Raw genomic sequence first — 20,854 nt, 5'->3', positions numbered from 1 at the left:
ATCCAGGCAAGCGGAGGAGTATTCTAGCATGTTGCTGACTTGTGCCTTGTAGATGGTGGACAGGCTTTGAGGAGCCAGGAGATGAGTTACTCATCGCAGTATTCCCAGCTTCTGGCCTTGTAGCCACTCTGTTAATGTGTTGAGTCCATCTGAGCTTCTGGTCACTGGTAACCCCCAGAATGTTGAAAGTGCGGGATGTCAGCAGCTCCTGAAAGTTGGTTGCTGGCCATTGTCATGGTGAGTGATTTAGTGTTGGCTGTGCCTCAGTGGAAAAGGAGATCAGTAGTAGATCACTCGATTACTTAAGCCTGCTCTGCCATTGCACTTCCTGCTGAATCACAAGGATGTCAGTTTTAGTTCTACCACACAGGCTTGAGTACACACACTTGGCTAACATTCCACTGTGGTACTGACAGTGTGCTCTGCTGTTAGGAAGTCATCTTTACATTAAACAGAGATATCATCGAACCCAATTCCAAGAAGTGTCCTAGCAGCAGATTTATCTGTAAACCACTATCACTGGGGCAGCTGATGTTAGAGAGAGGTTGCTGTGTGCAAATTGGCTGCTGCAGTTTGGTACCAGGGAGGTCATTACTACAACGATTTGGTTTCATACTTGGCTGTAACATATTTGGTAGGAGGGTGGAAGTGGGGAATCCAGGTTATAACCATGAGCTTTTTAACTCCACAGCAACTAAATGAATTTTGTGATTTTGTTTCTCCTGAATTATATTGACTGCTTTGATACTGTATTCCACCCCCCCACCCAAGGTTGTCTGTAAATGAGTGTAAATGATAACTGTGACACTGAGATTTGGGTTTGTCTGGAGTGTGAAAGTTGCCCTGCCTAGCATCAGGTTAATTTCAGACTCCCTCTTTCCAGCCATACTGCAACGGGAAGCCCTGCATTTCCTGCAAAGCCATGATGACGAGAGGTTTCCACACCAGTCACTGGGAGGGAGGCCAAGGCTGTCGCAACAGAATCACGATGAGTCAGTAGGTGTCCTTTCGCTAATCTCCCCTGCGTCATCTGTTTCCTTCACCTCTATCCTCATCCCCAACATTCCCCCACCCACCCAGCCCCGCCACTGACTCCTCCGCACTCCCCCTCCCCTCCCAAACTCAGATTTTCTTCCCTTAGTGGCATTCAGTGGGAATATTACTTGTGATTTTCCCTAATGAACCTGCTGAGAACTGGAACTGACCTTGTGTGTGGGCAGGACATGGGCGTACTGTGGGCAGGGCCTGGCAAACCAGGCACCAGGGATGTTGGTTGTGCTGTGTGTGTTGTAAAGGGAATGTCTTGGGTTGTTGGCCACTCCAGTCTCCAGCTGTGATTCCTTCTTGAGAAGGAATGCAGGAGGGTGAGCCAAAAGCTTCTCTTAATGTGTCCTCTAATTGGATCATAGAATAGGGAGTGTGATTATTTTCTATTAAATCCGAGTGTGATTTTTAAAAGAAAAAAATTAAATCCATTGTTGGGCTGTGGGTATGACTGACAGTTAATGTCCAACCTATATTTTCCTGTGATCCTGGTGCTGGCCTTCCTGATTGTAACAGTTTTCAGAATCGCTGCAGTTAGCAGCCAGCCACAAAGGAGCAGGAGCTGGACTCATTCACAAGCCAAACGGAGAAAGTATAGTTCCCTAAATGTTGAACCATTTACTACCACATGTTGTTTGGTAATTTGTTTCAGGATGAGGTGCTTAAAGGGTGAAGAAAATGTTTAGAAAGTGGTATCATCAAAATGATTAAAAACACCCTGTTTATTTGAAGCTGCTTCTGGTTTTACATTCACAGTTGAAAAGGGAAAGATTGTGGTGTCATCGAGTGAACAGCTTTGTGTACGCAGCTTATCAACACGTGACGTTGTGCACAGTTAATCAGACAGTTTGATCTGTTTTATTTTTATCCTGCGTTGATTCTCTGTGTTCTTCTTTTCGCAGCAAAGACAAACAGAAATATTCAAACTCCATGAAAACGGTGTCTCGCCGATCCCAGCGTCAGTATCAGAAGTGATCAGTGTGGTCCCTGACTAGGGATCTCTCACTTGGACTGTGGCCTTAGTAATAACTCCATGAGTAGGTGTGGTGTGCGCGCGTGGTTGTTCCTTTTGATTTTATTTCCAGTTGTTTCTCCCTCCAATGAGGTGGTGAAAGGATAAATGCTCTCTTCAAATTTTAAAGCAAGGAGCTGATCTTGGGGAGTAGGGGTGCAGAGCAGCCCCGTAAACAAGGAATGAGACAGCTTCTAGTTTGATCTGTAGAATTTGCAGTAGCAGATCCCCACAGACCCCGTCCTGGCTGCCGCCACCACCCATAGATAGCTATGGATGAGAAACGCAGGAGGTCATTGTTCACAGCTCCACTTTGAGCCCAGCATTTCAGCCACCAAATTGAGAAGGAAGAAGTTCCAGATTTATCGATGACTCTCCTGCCAGCTTGGCTGTGTTTATGCTGACGTGGTGAAACCATGTGTTGCGCTCAGGTGCATGGTTCAGATGTGACACAGAATGCCAGGCCTAACCTGGCATGGAGGCTCCCCCTCTTCACTGGTCTAGGAGACAGTGCAGATAGTTCTGTCTGTAACCTAAAATTGCGTGCAGAAATTTTCAGTTAGGCATTATAGGACAGCCCAGGATAGACCCCCTGCAAAGTCTTTCTGAAAACAGTGTCTCAAATCAAGGTCCAGCTTTCTCTTCCTGATTGGAGCTTGGAGACGTGTACAATGGGAAGTTGTCCTAATTTTGGTTTTTGAATGTTACAGGCTATCACTGTGGTGATTTAATTTGGCCGTTTTATAAAATGCAGTCACATCTCATTCTATGCAATAAGGCCAACAATAAGCAAAGAAGCCCTCCTGGGCCTGGAAATAATGACAGCAGGGAAGATTAGAATTTCCCCCCTCACTTGACTAGGTCCAGGCATTTGACTAGGTTATGAGCAGTAGGCACGACTGTGGAACTGCGCAAATAATATTGGCTGATTTTTGTCGGTTCCTGTCTCAAAGAGCTTGACAGGGAGCAGACACTGTTTACAAATAACCGACTAGCAGCTCATTAGAAGCTGGAGGAGGCCATTTCAGTCCCTGAGGTGGCTCAGCTCTTCAATCCACAAAGCCTGATCCTATTCCTTAAAATCCTTAGTTGACAAAATTATCTGAACTGAGCCATAAAAGCTCCAGGACCATTGAGCTCTGAGTTTGGATGATGAGAATGTGCCAGATATTGGTTTTATTGAGGCAATACTGTCAAGCTCAATTCCTGTTTTTAATCACTCTGTGCACATGCATTCCTTCCAGCAGATGGCAGCAGTTCACCCTTTGCTAGTCAAGGGACCCACAGCTAATCAGTGTCTCCTCAGCACCAGCTTAGAGTGTAAACTTCACTATTTCCAAATGCTGAGTGCCGCAGTTACCCAGCAGGGAAACTCTGACTCCAGGACCTTTGAGGTCACTTTGTGCATGTATCAATTAGAACCGGGTTAGTTTGCTGGTGATGCTTTCAGTAGTGGACTGTCAGTTGGTTCTTACTCTTCTTACAGCCAAAAAGGGCTGCAGGTTGAACGTCCTTCCTGTGTGAATGGATACAGAGTGTGCTGGCTGTACATCTGGGTATGAGTTCGCTCCCCTGTGCTGTCTTCTACGTGAATTAAGAACAGAAAGTGCTAGAAACCCCCAGCAGGTCTGGCTGCATCAGTGGAGAGAGTTACTGGAGTTTCAGGTTGATGACCTCGTCAGAACCATTGACCTGAAATGCTAACTCTGCTTCCCTCTTCAAAGAGGCAACCTGGCCTGCTCAGCATTTCCAGCATCTGTTTTTATTTCAGATTTTTAGCATTGCTATCGTGTGTGTGTGTGTGTGTGTGTGTGTGTGTCCATCCTTCTTTGAGTCTTTTCCTCCTGTCTCTCATTTCCAGTTTAAAAATACTTTGCACGTACTCCTTTTCTCCCATGTTTGAGCTGCTGTTCATTTTTTGTTTCTTTATTGTGTGCTTGTGCCTCTCTGCATATTTTCTACTCCCCAACCCAGCAGCCATTCACAGGTTTGTGTATCACCTGAATGTGTTCAGGGATGGGGAGAGGGGAGGAATCAAGAGGAACCAAAAGCTAAGTCTGAAATACATCAGCCACCACGTGTGTGTTCCAGTGCCAGTGTAAAGAAGAAACCTACAGATCTCCATTCGCCGCCTCTCAATGGCTTAGCCATGATTGGTTGTAACCTGGCTGTATCGGGATTTAACCCTGTGCACTCCCTAATTCTGATGTGATTTTTCCATATTAAGAAATGACTGAATGTTCTTTTTCTAATGAGTGCCTTTTGTTTCTCAATTCTGTCACCTCGACCACTGCCTGCATCCTCTAAAAGGAGCAATCTGCAAATGATCCTACAACCCCATCTTCACCCCTGGCCACAGAGAGTGCTGAGCCATTGACACGATTCATACTTCTGCAGTCAGGTCCACAGGGCAACTTCTTAGCAAATCTTACGGCACTTAGAAGGCAGAGAAGTTTGTTTGTGCAGTAATGTTTCTCAGGTCAGTCTTGTTTGGCCAGGAAGGTAGGCAGTACTGGGCAGGCTTTCAGACCATCTTGTAGTACAATATCTCTTGTACTCTTTGACGTTTCTGATTTGCACTACCAATTGGTGAGGTTCCCATCCAACATAGTGGGGGTTTAACCAGCTTCCCTAAAGTTTAAATCTATTTCCTAAGGTGGAGACACGTTAGCCCAATGCATGTTGTTGCTATGGCTAAACTAATAGTATTTTTTGGGAGCAGTAATAGGATTCAATTGAATCATATTTCTGATTTATTGTGCAAAATTGCCACTCAAAAGACTTAGTGACAAACACTGGCAAGATATTTTAAAATAGGAAAAGAACTCAGTTGCATGTATGTAGAGTTGATGGTATTTTAAAATAAACTTTAGTTTTGTCAGTTTTGAGATGTTTGGTGTTTTGCTGTTTGCGATTATAATGGCAGTGCACAGTAGGCCTCTTAAAATCCATGATGGATACAATGAATTTATGATAAACTAATCACCAAAACTACCTTCCAAATATATTTTACCAGGCCCCTCAACTGCTGAAAATCACTGCCCACCATCAGCCATGACTACAGCACCTCCTAGCCAAATGCATTGATTTCAGGAGAAAATGCAAGTGCAGTCTCGTGAGAAAAGAATACACTTCACATTTATCTTGTTAATGAATACCAAAATTCTGCATTTTTGCAGAAATGAGAAATCTTAGAAACGTACTCGCATAGTCTCCCATGCCCATGATGCCTTTACCTATTTCTTAAATATTTTTGGTGACTTGGCTTCCAGCCTCCTAAGAACCTGCATAGGCTGTAGAAGTCAGGCCCCTCTCCTGGGAGAAGAGGATTTGATCGGTTTTCAAAATCATGAGAGAGGTGGTGCAACGATGTAGAGACAGAAGGCAGATTTGAGGGAAGTGGCAAAAGAATCAATGGTGCGATGTATTAAATCCTTGCGCTCAGCCAGTAGTTTGGGTCTGAGAGTGTGGAGCAGGCTAATCCAATAGTGTTTTTTTTTAAATTGGATTATCTGAAGAAATATTCACAAGATAGGGGCCAGAGGAAGGTTAGCAGTCCCTAGATGAATTCCTCTTGTGGAGAGATAGCACAGAGGATGGGCTGAACAACCATCATCTGTATTGTGGAGTGCTTAGACATGATTTCACAACCCACAGACCCTCCATATTGTGAAAGTTGAAGTGCTGTTGGGATGGTCTCCATTTGGAATGAGAGCAACACATCCCCAAGGGAGGAAGGCAAATCCACTCTCTCTGATTTGCATTAGATCCAATAACCTCTGCAGAGGACAGACATAGCAACAAGCCACTTTGTCACAAGTTTTAATTTGTCAAGAGGTATGCCAGATATTTTTCTGTTGTTCATGCGCAGTTTGGAGATAATAGCTGTCCAATGGGTGTGACCTTTACTGGCTGCACTCCATGTGCTCATAGGAAGGGAATTGTGGGTTTTTCACCTACCAACAGTGAAGGAATGACAGCCAGGCAAGTGGAGTGTTCCATCACACTCCTGGTAGATGGTTATCAAACTTGAGGATCAGGAGATTGTTGATGTCTTGTAATTAAAATGAGACATGGCTAGATCCACCCAAAGTGGCTTAGATGACTGTTGAAATATGCAAGTATTCCAGTGCTTTTTGCAAAGTCCTTCAGTGCCACTGAGCAATTAATGAAAGTTTGGAATGCATTGGCAAATTCAGCTGGGCAAATACTCAATAAAGAAATTTTAATACCTGGGAATAAAGTGGTATTAACTGGATTGTTATTTTAAACAGTCAGGCACTGTGAATGCAGCAAGCCCCAACAACAAATGCAAAATATTGCAGATCCCAGAAAGCTGAATATGAACAAAAATAAACTGGTAACAATCAACGTGTCAAGGATAGAACCAGTGTCATCAGAAGCTCAAGTGTCTTAGAACGATGAAGTTAAGAATTCTGAAGTTTTAGTAACAGACAGAATATTTCATAAATGCTAAATATGGGTCCCCAAAGTTCCCTTGTCCATGAGTTACTAAAGGCTTCCTTGCAGGTGTACAAGATGATGCAGCATAGATAAGAGTGGATAGCCAGAGACTCTCCCAGGCTGGAAATGACTATTACGAGGTGGGGGGGTGGGGAGAACATAATTTTAAGGTGATTGGAGGAAGGTATGGGGAGATGTCAGAGGTAGGTTCCTTACACAGAGTGGTGGGTGCATGGAATGTGCTGCCGGCAGTGGTAGTGGAGTCAGATACATTAGGGACATTTAAGTGACTCTTGGATAGGCACATGGATGATAGTAAAATATAGAGTATGCAGGGTAGTTTGATCTTAGAGTCTGAAAATAGATCAGCACAACATTGTAGGCCAAAGGACCTGATGTTCTAAATAGTATAATGGCACAGAGGGCGTGCAGTGGAGGTTTCCAGATTCAGCGCTGGAATTGTTTTATGAGGAGAGATTGAGTTTGAGTTTGATTTGACTGACTGTGTCTGTATTCCTGTTTCAAAGAATGAGACAATCTTTCAAAATTGACAGCGTGGTTATGGCTTAGAATGTTACCAGAACTCGTGACTCTAGAATTAGGGAACATAAATGCCCTAGCCTGAGAATAAGACAGAGATCAAGATGAAATTTGCTGCCGAAATGGTGGTGAATCTTTGGAAATTTCCGATCCAAGCGCTGTGGAAGCTCAAATCATTAAGCAGGTTCAGGACAGGAAATCAACAGGTTTCTGGAAACTGACTAAGGGACATGAAAATAATTACATTGGAGGTAGATGATCAGCGTTAATCTCATTGAATGGTGGAATGCACTTTATGGAATGAATGATCTACCCCGATCCTATGCAGTCTGACCTGCTTTCTTTATTATAGACCAAACTGTTTTCCACAGTGTTCTGTTCTCAGATTCTGTGAAGTATTTTAGCAGAGGGAATGGTGTAGCAGCATTATTGCTAGACCATTAATCCTGAGATTTAGGTAATGCTCCAGAGACTGGATGCAAATTTCACCATAGCAGATGGTGGAATTTGAATTCAGTAGAAATCTGGGATTAAAGGGCTGTTGTGCAACTTTATTCAATTATTGGATGGATGTTAAATCAAGCAAATAATAGTGCTTACAAAAAGCTTTGGAGAAAAGGCAGGTTTCAAGGGGAGTTCCTTGAAGGACTGAAGAACGAGTGTATGTGGTTGAGTTTGTCAGAAGTGCTGACGTGAATAGTGGAGCAAATTGAACAGTGGGGTGGGGGAATAACCTGAAGATGAAAACAGGAGGAGGTCACAGCACTAGGGAGCAGTCAGGCCACATTAGGAACATAAATTCTAATGTTGACGTGAACTTGTACCTGGAACTAGTGGAACAAGGGCGAATGGGAATTATTGTGCCCTAAAAACGTGGCAGCAGAGATTTTGAACAAACTTAAGCTTATGGAAGGAAACAGGTGCAAGGTCAGATTTTAACACACACTGGGAAAGCCAAGCAAGACTGGGGCCCACACAAAGTCACAGTGGATGGCAGCAGTTGTCACCAAGGTTCAAGTGTTTGGGTGGTGGGGGGGTGTCAGGGCACACAAAGGAGGAGGAAGTGAGATTTGCTTGATTGTCACGGATTTCAAAGAATCCAGGGGTGAGACTTGTGTATTTCTGCCCAATGATGATGACATTGGGCTTGGAGGGGGGAGAATCGAGTCTGTGAATAATTAAAGGGAATGGGAGAATGCTCCTCAACAGTGCAACTTTTAAAATCTGCATGAAGGTTTAATGCATATTTTATTTATCCTACTATTGCTCTGAGACAAATAAGATACCACAGCAATGTCGGAACCAAACTGTGCCTCAAAGCCTGAATCTTCGATATGATCTTGCAAAATGAAGTTTTTAGGACCTGAATGGTTTTATTATAAGTAGCTTCCCCACCCCCGCAAGCTGCAATAAAGAAACTCAACAGAAGGATTGACTGTTGTAGTTGAACCAGGAAAGAATCTGCAGTAAAGGGCTCTAAAAATTCCTGAATTATCCAGTCAGCAAATGCATGAATTAAGCTTTTCAATATCTGTGCCAACAATTTATTCTACAGTGCATTAAATCAAAAGATTGAAAGGGGTAAGAACAGAATTGAGCCATTCACCCATCAACCTTGCTCTGCCATTCAATGAGCTCATGACTGATTTCAATCTCCAGCTCCACCTTCCTGCCCTATTCCCATAACCCTTATTGCCTTAGATTAAAAATCTGTTTATCTTAGCCTTGAATATAGTTAACAGTCTCAAAACCCTCTGCAATAAAGAATTCCACAGACTCTCTACTTTGAGAAGAAAAAAATTCTACCTCATTTCTGTCTTAAATGGACAAACCTTTACTTTGAGATTATGCCATCTAGTCCTCACCTTTCCCACAAGGAGAAACCACCTTTCCACATCTAGCCCTTTTGAGTTCACTAAGAATCTTGTGTTTCTGTAAGGTCATTCTTCTAAACTCCAATGAATACATACCTAACCTCTCCTCAAAAAAAATCCTTCCATACTCAGCAGCAAGCTAGTGAACTATCTCTGGACTGCCTCAAATGCCAATGTTTCTTTCCTTAGATAAGAGTTCAAAGCTGTTTACAACTGTGGTCTGATTTGTACTTTCATACTTTTAGCAAAACCTCCCCATTTTAGACTCCATCCCTTTTAACAATAAAGACAGAGTCCATACCTGCTGAATGGCATTCTTGCTGCTGATTGACACACAAATATGGCACTTGAACATTTATGGTCTCTGGATATTTGAAATTATAAAGGTTGAAAGTTGTTAAATTGAGCAATTTTCTGTTACTTCTCATGTAACAAAAGTTTATATCCTTTTTAAAACCAAAATTGCATTGTAAGTAGTGTTGGAATGTTAGATGTCCTATATTAGTGTTAGAGGGATGTATTTGCTTTGGAAGCAGTGTTCGGGGAAATGTGGTGCAGCTGGTTTATTTTATGACAAAAGGTTAGGCCTATATGATTTGAAATTTAGGTGATTGAGAGGCAGTCTTATTAATCTGTATAGGATTCAGAAGGGTGATAGGAAGCATCCTCTCAGCGTCAACCTATTATTAGAAATCTAGGCAGTGAAAGGCAGAGATTGAAGAGGAGCGGTGCCCCAGTTAAGATTAAGTTGAGGATTTTTTTTTTCTCCTAGAGGGTCATTAGTGTTTGGAATTCCCTCTTCCAGCCAGGCGATTGAACATATTCAAAGTTGAGTTAGACAAGATTATTGATTGACAAGAGAATCAGAGGGTATGGGGGACAAACAAGAAAATGAGATTAAGGGCACAATCAAAACAGCCATGCCTGGTGACTGATGCATCAAGATCACAGGGCCAATGACCTACTCCTGCTCCTTTCTCTTTTATTTGTATGCTCTTTTGATGCAGTGGACACAAATTGAATGTACATCACTGTCCTGATCAACAGCATGCACACCAGCAATCACCCATCAGGAAGCTCACAGGATCCAAGTCACTTGCAATGTTGTCTCTAGCACCAAGGCCCAGATTTTATCCATGGGTCACATGAATGGCAGGACTTTCTGGAGATGTGTGTGGACCAGCAAGAATTGAGTCAGAAAGAGAGAGTAGAGGGGAAAATTTGTTGAGTATACACCAGTTACACATTTAATGGTGTGAGTGTGAGTGTGAGTGACCCTCTCTCAAGTCTTAAACCTATTGACTCAATATAACTTAAAATATACAATGCCTCATTTGAACCAGAAATTAGGTACTTTCTTTTACATCCATCAGAGTTGAATTGGATGACAAGGGGGGAAATGGCGTAGGTTAAGAAGGGAAAAATTACAAAACTGGTTTCTGATCATTGATTAGAGATGGTGCCAGACTTGAAGATTATCTCAGGGCTGTAATGCTGGGTCATTCAGACAGAGGGGGCTGTGATTAGAAAAAGAACCAATTTCTAAAGGAAGATAGATGTACAGATACATGCCAGAAATAGTGTTTCTCCAACCACTATTGGTTAATCATGAATGTCCAGCCCATATACAAAGTTATAAAAGATACGTTCCTCGGATGAAAGTATGATGAAACATCTCCTCACTTAAGAGGCAAAACGAGATGAAAGTTCCTCAATTCCCAGCCAAAGACCACAATCCTACTTGATTGTCAAAGAATGCAGGTTATTGACTGACCACTATGGAATGGAAACTAATGCCTATTCCCCAGGCATTGCCACATTACTCACCATTCTGCTGCAAATCCCCGACACTTCTCCACACCTCAAAACGGGAGATGACTTGTCAGCCCCTAAGTCTTGTTGCACCATTCCTACATTCGTTAGAATCTCCTCAGCCATTCTGCAGACTACCCAAGCTGTGTGCATGGGGGCAGCTGGACAACTGCAAGTCAATGCTTCAACAGCTTAGAGGGAATGTTGGACGTGACTGATTTTCACTCCAACCTCATGGAGGCACCCTTTGTCTCATGTCCCTCAAGGCATTGAGTTAATGGAGTTAATCCATCTCAGATTTAAAGTTAACAATTGATTTAACATCAATTGTAACTCATGGGAGACAGTTTCATTGCTGTCTGAAGAAATGAGTTTTCCTGAAAAGTCTTTTTACTTCATAGGCCATGACATCCCAGTCCAAGACCTCCAAATCAGTAAAATTTGTTTGTCCACAGTTTCTGTTGATATCTCAAAAAGTTTGGTCAAATAGTCTCTTCAACGTTCGAAATTCAATGGAACACAACCATAATTTGTGTAATTTATCTTTGTTCTTTGACCCTCCAAGTCTAAGTGTGATCTTAATCCCTCCAAGTATGTGAATGTCCAGAACTAAAACAGCTTTGTGGATGTAATTTTAAACTAGAAATTGGTACATCTATACAAAACCTATAGCTAAAAGAAACAAACTGGTCGAAGTTTTTTATTTCTCACTCAGATGTCAAGGACACCAACTTTGAAAGGGAATAATAATTTATAGGGCTCTGAGGAAGGGTCACTCAACCTGAAATGTTAACTGACTTCTCTTCACCGACGGTGCCAGACCTGTTGAGTTTTTCCAGATCTTCATTTTTGTTTCGGATTTAAAGCATCCACAGTTCCTTTGGATTTTAACAACTTGTCTTGCCTGAGAAAAAAGGGGGCTGATTAGTTAGCAAATGAATCCTGATGGATCAATGCATTGCTTCAGTGCGCACACCACAGAACAATTGCTCTTAAATGTTTTGTTCAACTGAGAAAGGCACAACATCTACACACATGCTTCGTATCTGCAGAGGTCAGGCTCCTGTCTCCACAAACCCTCATTCACCCAGTGAGTATAAATATACTTGAGCCTGACTGATCATTCCTAGCACACTCAGGATTGTTGAGCAAGTGATGCCTAATTACAGAATCACATCTGGTAGAGTGCAGTTAGTACATACTCTAGCAGTCTAATATCAGTTGTTGGGGAGATTAACTGATCCCGAGTAAAAAAAGTCAAACTCCAGGAATTAGCATAACCAAATTTCTAGAATTGGATGGGGATAATTGGTTACAGCATTAATAAGGTAAATTCAACAATATTAATTCATTTTTGTTGACCATTTAGTTAAGCTAACAGGGCACAATACTTGAAAGTAGCTCAAACATTTGGTTATTTTCTCAAACATTTTCTAAAATAAGGCTGTGGGGTTTTTATTATCCAATACATTTAGCAGCTTTTCCTTCATACCATGGTGAATCAATGAACATGATTACTGATGGTCTCAATTAACTTAACCACGATCATTTGAACTTACTGCCAAAGGATGCTTTAATCTAACATTAAGGCAGTCAAGGTGGCACCAAACTCAAAAGGTCTGCAAAAACAAGTTTAATTTCTGCAAAGCCTGCAGCATTATTAAGAAATCTTATCCTCGTTCTTGGCCATCCATCAAGAGGAAGGGATAAAGTGGACTTAGAGCATTAGATGGAGATTAGCTCTGTACCATATTCCATATCAAGAATTTACCAGCCAAACAGTAAGAAATTGTTGAACACTTGGTAATAAATTAGAAGGTCCTGCGTTTAGAACAAATACTTTGCACATGTGGATTAAAGTAAAAAGGGGTCAGTATTGGTTCAGCTCAGATGATATAAACAGTGGCAGACAATAACGTTAAGTTACAAAGTGAACACAAGGAGGTAGAGAAAGATTGAGGCTGCCTTGGTGCCTGCAGAAACTACAGAAGGTATTTGGTGCCATCAGAACAAGTTGCTGCAGGACAAAGGGCTGATGGATTTTATTGATCGTTCCAACACTGCTCTCCAGGTGCTATGGGATTATGTTCGGCATCACCACACAGCCACAGTGAGGTCTCCAGCCTTCCCTGCTCTTCTGGCTCTCTCTGGCTACCTTCTCTTCTGCACCCCGTTTGCTCTCATGGATCTCATTGGAGAGTGGTTGCCTCTGTTCTTCAAATACAAGATTCAGAAGAGCCGGCCCAGTTTGCACATGATGGGCCAGTGCCTCCACCAGGCAGTCTTCAACCATCTGCTCTATGTTCTTCCTGCAGTTACCATCAATTGGTTTTGGCACCCACCAGCTCCTCTGCCAGTGAGGGCTCCAACATGCATCCAACTCCTGGCTGGTGTGCTGAGCTGCCTGCTGGTGTTTGACTTCCAGTACTACTGCTGGCACCTACTCCACCATAAAAGTCGCTGGTTGTACAGGAACGTCCATGCCATCCACCACGAGTATACAGCACCGTTCTCGTGGGCAACCCAGTATCTCGGGGGGTGGGAGCTGCTGACTGTTGGGTTTTGGAGCAGCACCACTCCGCTGCTGTTCAAGTGTCACCCGTTAACTACGTGGGCCTTCATGTTGCTGAGTGTCTGGATGTCAGTGGAAGACCACACTGGATACAACCTGCCCTGGAGCCTCCATAATGTCATCCCTTTGGGACTGTGTGGAGGGGCCCCAGCTCACGACCTGCACCATCAGAATCCAAACACCAACTTTGCCCCTTTCTTTACTCACCTGGACTGGGTGTTTGGGACTGCCAACAAGGATTAAAGATGGTAAGGCTCTTGCAGTGCATGGTAGTGTCTCAACCTCTGAAGCAGGAGGCCAGGATTCAAGTCCCAACTGCTCCAGAGGTCTGCCCTAACATGGTTGAATGGGTTGATTAAAAATATCTAGAGGGGAGAGCTTCAGAAAATGAGCACTTGCTTTGTGCCTGGCATGAATCACTCCTGCAGACTGCTGTCCCAAAAAAAGGGCACTTAATCTCATCCTTTGCAGGGAACTGTTGAAAAGTACAATTGTAAGATTATGTGCAGTGTTTCCAGTTTCTTGATGTTACAGCGGGAATAGCAGCTGTGCCCAGTTAGAGACCTGTAGAAGATCCAACAAAGAATCGTCTTCAGTCCTTGTGTGAAGCTGATAATTAGACATCCAATAAAACTACAGAAAATAAAAGCTGGGGCACTTAGTTTGTTGTATTTGGTATTCTGCTAGCGTGGGAATGCCTGTAAATTGTTTTTCTATATTTGGTTAAAAAAACACAATGTCCTAGCAACCAAGGGATCGGAGGGAAAGAGTTTAATTCCTACCCTTCTTTCTCCCCTTATCTTGGGAGATGCATTTCTTCCATGTTAGGGCATTACATAGCATGTTCAAATCATGTTCACAGGTAGGACTCAGTTGAAATGTTTGAACCACAGTGTCATCAGTGCAGCCCTCCCTCAGCACTGCAAAGTCAGCCTAAACTGTCCCCAGAGTAGAGTATGAACTCATGTCTTGAGGCCTTTATGGCTGAAGCTTTGGTGGAAGAAACCTAACAGTGGCAAGTGAGGAACCAATAACTGAGCGAATGTTGATTTGTGACAGTGCACAAGAATTATGTACACTGGATCCCAAACGCACAGTTGGGGACCAACAAGGTTCTTCCTATGGATTACCAGCACAGACACAATAGGCCAAATGGCCTTGCTCAATGCCGCAATAATCCCTGGAATGGTAGATTTAACGTATGATGAACAGCTAAGGATGCTGGGATTGTATTCATTCTAGTTTAGAAGGTTGAGGGGAGATCTAATAGAAACTTACGAAATAACGTATGGCTTAGAAAGGGTGGACGCTGGTAAGTTGTTTCCGTGAGGCGGAGAGACTAGGACCCGTGGGCACAGCCTTAGAATTAGAGGGGGTAAATTTAAAACGGAGATGAGACAATTCTTCAGCCAGAGAGTGGTGGGCCTGTGGAATTCATTGCTACGGAGTGCAGTGGAGGCCGGGATGTTAAATGACTTCAAGGCAGAGATCGACAAATTCTTGATCTCACAAGGAAGCAAGGGCTACAGGGAGAGTGCAGGGAAGTGGAGTTAAAATGCCCAGCAACCATGATTTAAATGGCGGGGTGGACTCAATAGGCCGAATGGCCTTACTTCTACTCGTATATCTTATGGTCTAACAATTCTGTGACTACAGCAGGATAAAGCAAAGACATCACCGTTCAGAGGAAATCATTGCAAGGTCAGCAGGTAGGTACAGATGGGACAGGAATGTGAAATAAGCACAGGGCACTAAAATTTGGGGCACAATCCTAAGGAAGCAACAGGGAATCTCGGTGAATAAATGCAAAACGAGACAAAACACAAAGTAGTGCAGCTTGAAGCAGGTTCTACAGGTGATGGCCTAGAAAAGTACTGAATGCTGTGATTCTTGCAACATCTGTCTGAAATCTGTTGCCGGGGTTTCATACTCCTCCCCATCAATTTGTGAAGTTCCAAAGACCCAGAGAAGGTCCACAGATCAAATGAAGAAGCAAAATTAACATGCACTAATGAAATATTAGCACCAATATAAAACACTAGCTCTGCTGTAGGGGTGGTCAGGAACATAAGAGAGTCATCTATAAGGAGGGATTACTTTGGGAGAGAGGTGGGAATTTTAATCTTGAGGAAATAGGTGTGGAATTCTATTATCTCAAAAGCTGATGAACGTTAACGTCAATACCCACAACCTCCCCAGACAAGTAACGTAAGTAAAAGCAAGGATGGAGAAAGGCTGTTTGGGCTCACATCCCCAACCCCCACATTAGGGTAACATTTAGAAACTTATAAGACCAGGGTGAGTGATTCCTGGTGCTGACGTGTTTTCCACATTTCTATCTCGGAGTGGTTTTGCGGTTAATATGGAAGATTTTAGGGACGGGAGAAAGGAAGCAATTGTGAATAAGAAAAGGCTGAGAGTGAATAAGAAAAGGCTGAGAGTGAACAACAAAATGAAGAAGAGAAAAGTTATCACTAATTCAAATCCATCAATAAACTGCATTTTGCCTTCCCCAGATGCTTACAAGTTAACCTTATAATTTGCACATTCAACTTGATCTGCCCACTGTCACCTCCAATATATAATTGATTGAATTCCTTTTCTGAACTAACCACACGATCTGTACTCTATTTCAGCCACATTTCTAAACTGAATGTATTCATGTATCACCAAGTTTGCTGGTGTTTACCCCCCCAGGATCTACTGATATCTTTGGAACCACGGGTGCTCTTTGGGGTCAGCTGAGAGAGTCGCTCGTATCCAAGCCATGAATTGGAGTGACTTCTGAGCCAAGTGAAGTTTTGGTATCATAGCACTAGAGGATTGTCAAGGGTCGCTGACATATACAATTGTCTCAGAGCTGGGAAATGCCTGACAACTGATAAAGAAACATGTCCTACTGTTTTATTCTATACCATCACAACACCCTGCGCTAGTATTCTTCCAATTACCGCAAGATCTATGGCAATATGCTGTGCTAAACAATTCCCTCACCAAACTGTCACTCCCGTGTTAGTGTGTTTGGACAGCAGATCCAATGAATTCGTTCAATGAGTGAAGTGGAATGAGTCTTTTGTACGTGACGTCAACCCGAGGCCCCCACCTGGCGGATTTGTAAGATTCCACGACTAGTTGAAGGGACGTCCGGTCGATATTGATACCCAAAAACAATCACTGTTTGCAGTGCTCTTGGAAGTTACGTTCTAACTAAAACAAGACCAGACCACTGGGAGAAAAGCCTGAAAATAAAAAAACTGCAGATGCTGCAAGTCATAAACTAAACCAGAAATGGCTGGAAAAGCTCAGCAGATCTAGCAGCATCTTTGGAGAGAAATCAGAGTTAATTTTCAGGTCGAGTGACCTTCTGAGGAAGATCAATGCTAGAACCAGTCTGTAATAATAAAACATTAATCCAAGATCTAAAGCTAACCATTTACTAAGGAGTGTTTCAGTGCAACCAAAGGTGAAAGGCAGCGACAATAAATAGAATGATTATTACAGAATGGGTTGTTACCAAACGAAAAACTTTTCAGACTAAATTAACTTTGGGAGGCCATTAGTGGAGGGACTTGGTGGGTTTAAAGGAGATAATTATATTTGGGGTTGATAGAAAGTAAAGCACTTCATGCAGGGAGGATGTTCCCGATGGTGGGAAGCAGAGGTCACAGTCTGAGGATTTGGGGTAGACCATTTAGAATGGAGATGAGGGAATATTTCTTCACCCAAAGAGTGGTGAGCCGGTGGAATTGATTCCAAGAAGGAGCTGATGCAAAAACACTGAATGTGTTAAAGAAGCAGCTGGATATAGCACTCAAGGCGAATGGGATAAAAGATTATGGGGAGAAAGCAGGATTTGGCTATTGAGTTGGACAATCAGCCATGATCGTGATGAATGGTGGAGCAGGCTCGAAGGGTCAAATGGCCTCCTCCTGCTCCTGTCTATATTTGTGTGTTAAACATGGTTCCTGAAATTTCCACGCAGATGAATGTCATAGTTTCAGTGAGACACACGAGTCATGGCTCAACAGAAGTGCTCAAACTGAAAACTAAGGAGCTTTCAGCTCACTGTGGAGTCTGCAGCTTGATATTATTAGAATATCAACTTTAGATCTACAAACTGAATAAGAGCTGCTCAAACACCTGTAAAGGCTATACATGCCTTTTATTTCTCATGCTGTGGCGATGATTGCTAGAAGGGAACGGGAATTGGGATCCACAGAGAGAGAAGACTGAAAACAGATCCTTGTACTACCATCTTTCAAAGATTCCAGAGCACCACCTACTTAGTAACACAGGAAACAGAAGAGGCCATTCAATCCCTCCCTTGATTCTATTTCACAGGTTTCAGCAACTGCCTGAAGGTGGCATTGGCATAAGTTTGGGGAAAAAGGCAGCTCCTGAATAACAGAACACATGTTTAGCCACCTTTTGGGAATACAGAACAATTTAATGAAAACTAATGATTAAAAGCTTAACCAAGCATAAAATGCTGATACTGACTTTTACTAATTAGGTTAAGTAAATCCCTGTACATCACCACAAAATAAAAAGGTGCTGTAGAAAGAATGTCAGTTTTAATTGGAATTTTACAATGCAACATTTCTACAGTACAATGATAAGACTGTGCAATCCTGCAGTTTCTACTTCCAAACACACAGAAGACCCTATCCAAACTGATTAAAGGGGAAAAGAAAACAAATACAAAAATATTGGGCTGGCAAAGCTGGGCCCAGTTGAGCACTGGCCTTCACCTTATATCACAGTACCACACAAAGACAGTGTCAATCGACCATTATAAATTAAAATCAGAGAAAATGATTTTCCATCAGCTGTAGAACAACAAAAAATCCTGGATGCGAATCCCAGCCAAACAAACATCTCCATCACAAATACAACTCTAGAGGTAGATGCAATAGGAGACTGATCAATGGATGTGTCCTTTTGCAAATGCCAATCCAGAAACACACTGTAAACGGGCTACGGATCCACACCAGATCTTTTTCTGGGAGGGGGCTGGAGGGACAAGAGATTGCTGACAATGCTGAATGGGAAGCCACGTACAGAAATGCAATGCAGCACCAAATGTCATCAAACAGAATCGTCACAAAAGCAAAATATTGTAGATGCTGGAAAAATAAAAAAACAGAAATAAAAACAGGAACACTCAGCAAGTCAGGCAGCTTCCATGGAAAAAGAACTAAGAATTAACAATTAACCTTCCATCAATAGAAATGTGTGTCTCTCTCTCTCTCACACTGCGTAGACATTTCCCAAACTGAATATTTCCAGCCTTTTCTGTTTTATGTAGAATTATTTCATCCACAGCTCAGTAATACTGAAAGGTCTATGTAGGTGCAATCTCTAACTTCTAGCAAGTATGGCAGATGCAAATAGAGCACTGACTTGAGGATCCTTCAATGTTACACTTCACTCGACACTCCAGATAACTGACCAGCTTTTGAGAGGATCGAATTTGGAGTGAGATTGGGAAAGTGGAGGGGCTGCTCTCTTATTTTCCCTTCCCCACTCATATATCCTACACAAAATCTGTGAAGCTGCCTCTGCCGAGCTTGGAAGCAACATTTCTAAGGTCCGCTCTGAGATACAAGGAGTGATGGGATTCTAACCTGCAAAGTCCTGATTCTCCCAGAAAGGTCACCAGCCCCTGTCGGACCAAAACAAAGGGTCCAAGTCATCCCCACGACCAGCTGTTCTAAAAACTCTTGTACTTGATACATGCAACTTCATGTTGAACTTCTTACCCAAGTCCCACAGAACGACGAATCTAACTGTGCTTTATTGGAAGATCAACACAATGCATGAATGCTGTGAAGAGAAACGCATTTATCTCACTGGTTTAGCTCCATGACCATGGTGTGGGTTTTTTTTTAAAACTTTGAACAAGTGGAGAAATTCTCAAACTCTTTTGACATGACATGGTGTGTTGGATTGCAACAGTAACAGGCCACCAGGTGGAAGGCTCCTCAAATGTCTGCTCCAAGAGGGCCACTAACACCTGTAGCATTACAATAAAGGCTGGCAACAGGCATAATGTACAGGCACCTGGCCCCAACACTACATGAATTATAGTGTAATGCTATCTGTTTAAGACCATGAGATCACGGGAAATGGGCAAAATGCCACAAGGACTTTGAATATTTTTTTGCAGTTACAAGTTGGAAGGGAAAGTGAATGGCTTGGATTCACTGTAGTAGGTATCCCTTCTCCTGTTCTCCAACCAAATCTCACACATAAAAGTGACATATCTCTCAGGTGTGGTTATATTCTCCGATAGTGGATCACTTGTTGGTGACAATTAGTGGGTAAGTAAAATTTCTTTGAAGTCTGTTCTTTAGCAGTGCAGATATTTTCATTTTGAAATTGAACCTTAAATTCTCACTTAGTTGCAAGTGAGGTTCAGCATGCTGTATAACCAGCAAACCCTCCCAATATGCTAGAAACTGGCTCATAACCTACAGGGATTTAGAAACTTCTATTCTGTTACCAGTTTCAGGATTTTCTTCCCCTTGCCCACCATCTAAAAGCAACTTGAACACAAATTAAACACAAACAATATCATTTTTAAAAATCCAGAATCAATCTGTTTACACACAGCAATGTGTATCACTCACAGCACATGACCTCTGATTCCTAACCCAGTCTCTGTAGCTGCAACTTTATTGTACATTAACCAGCCAGCAACCGCCTGTGAACAGTAACTCGACCTGTCAGGCAGCACATTGCATTCCTGTAGCTGAGCCCAATTGTGCAACCATTACAGTTTCTGCTAATACCAGATGACAACAGAACCTCAAGTGCTTCAAGGCTCAACTTCCACCCTCCACCCTCCCCATTTCAAGACAGATTAATTTGACCAGAAAGTTGGTGGAACATGGCAACCATGAGCTATGTTCTTAAAGTTCCATCCTCTCACTGCCTGGCCATCTTCCATGTTGAACCTCGATTGCAATTACAGGACCGTCTATCACCACTCTAAACTATGGTTTCAAGGTGATATTACAACTCACAGTAAAGAATGAACCTCAGAAGATAGCTTTCCAATTTAGCTATCTTGCCAACCCTTTGCTCAATAGGGACCAGTTGCAGGAGGCTGACAGGCATATGTACATTAAAGTTCTTAAACATACAAGTTTTCAGTAGCAAGTAGTGTCTGAATTAAATTGTGCCTATCTAGATGATAATAGAACTCCAATTTAATTAATGTGCGCACTCCCAAATTTACTTCAGGTCAACTGTGGTGCTGAAAGTGAAGTGTAATGTACTGGATGCTAAGATCCTGTATGAGCTTAACTCCACCACTCTGACCAGCATGACAAAGTGCTCAATTCAGTTGTGTTTTACGGTCGTTTGATAGACCCATGATAGCTTAAATGAGACTTTTAACTGGGTGCAGAATTATTAATACACTTTTACTAATGAGAATTGTCCTCATATCACCAAACAGTTAAGCTTTTACTCAACCCAAAGTTGATAAGTAACTGTTGCAATGACATTGGGCACAGCTATGGAGTGCTG

General features: G+C 42.5%; 2 protein-coding genes across 10 annotated transcripts in view; both read left to right on the top strand.

The window, feature by feature from the left end:
• The window catches only part of si:dkey-24l11.2 (uncharacterized protein LOC100034462 homolog), a 38,667-nt gene extending 33,723 nt beyond the window's left edge, over nt 1–4,944 (top strand). For all 9 annotated transcript variants that reach the window (XM_059640078.1, XM_059640077.1, XM_059640075.1 and 6 more), the window contains 2 exons: nt 884–996; nt 1,947–4,944. In XM_059640078.1, the coding sequence (XP_059496061.1) occupies nt 884–996; nt 1,947–2,019 (186 nt within the window). In that variant the 3' untranslated portion in view covers nt 2,020–4,944. The remainder of the gene's footprint in view (nt 1–883; nt 997–1,946) is intronic.
• Nucleotides 4,945–12,281: 7,337 nt separating this feature from the next.
• On the top strand, nt 12,282–17,168 carry LOC125446729 (cholesterol 25-hydroxylase-like protein 1, member 1). Its single transcript, XM_048520488.1, has 2 exons — nt 12,282–13,566; nt 16,016–17,168. Exon 1 carries the CDS (start codon nt 12,782–12,784, stop codon nt 13,559–13,561), a length of 780 nt encoding a protein of 259 aa, XP_048376445.1. The 5' UTR covers nt 12,282–12,781; the 3' UTR covers nt 13,562–13,566; nt 16,016–17,168.
• Nucleotides 17,169–20,854: the final 3,686 nt, after the last annotated feature.

Source organism: Stegostoma tigrinum, chromosome 36 (assembly GCF_030684315.1).
Source record: "Stegostoma tigrinum isolate sSteTig4 chromosome 36, sSteTig4.hap1, whole genome shotgun sequence".
Taxonomy (NCBI): domain Eukaryota; kingdom Metazoa; phylum Chordata; class Chondrichthyes; order Orectolobiformes; family Stegostomatidae; genus Stegostoma; species Stegostoma tigrinum.
This window is presented reverse-complemented; position numbering and strand designations above follow the sequence as displayed.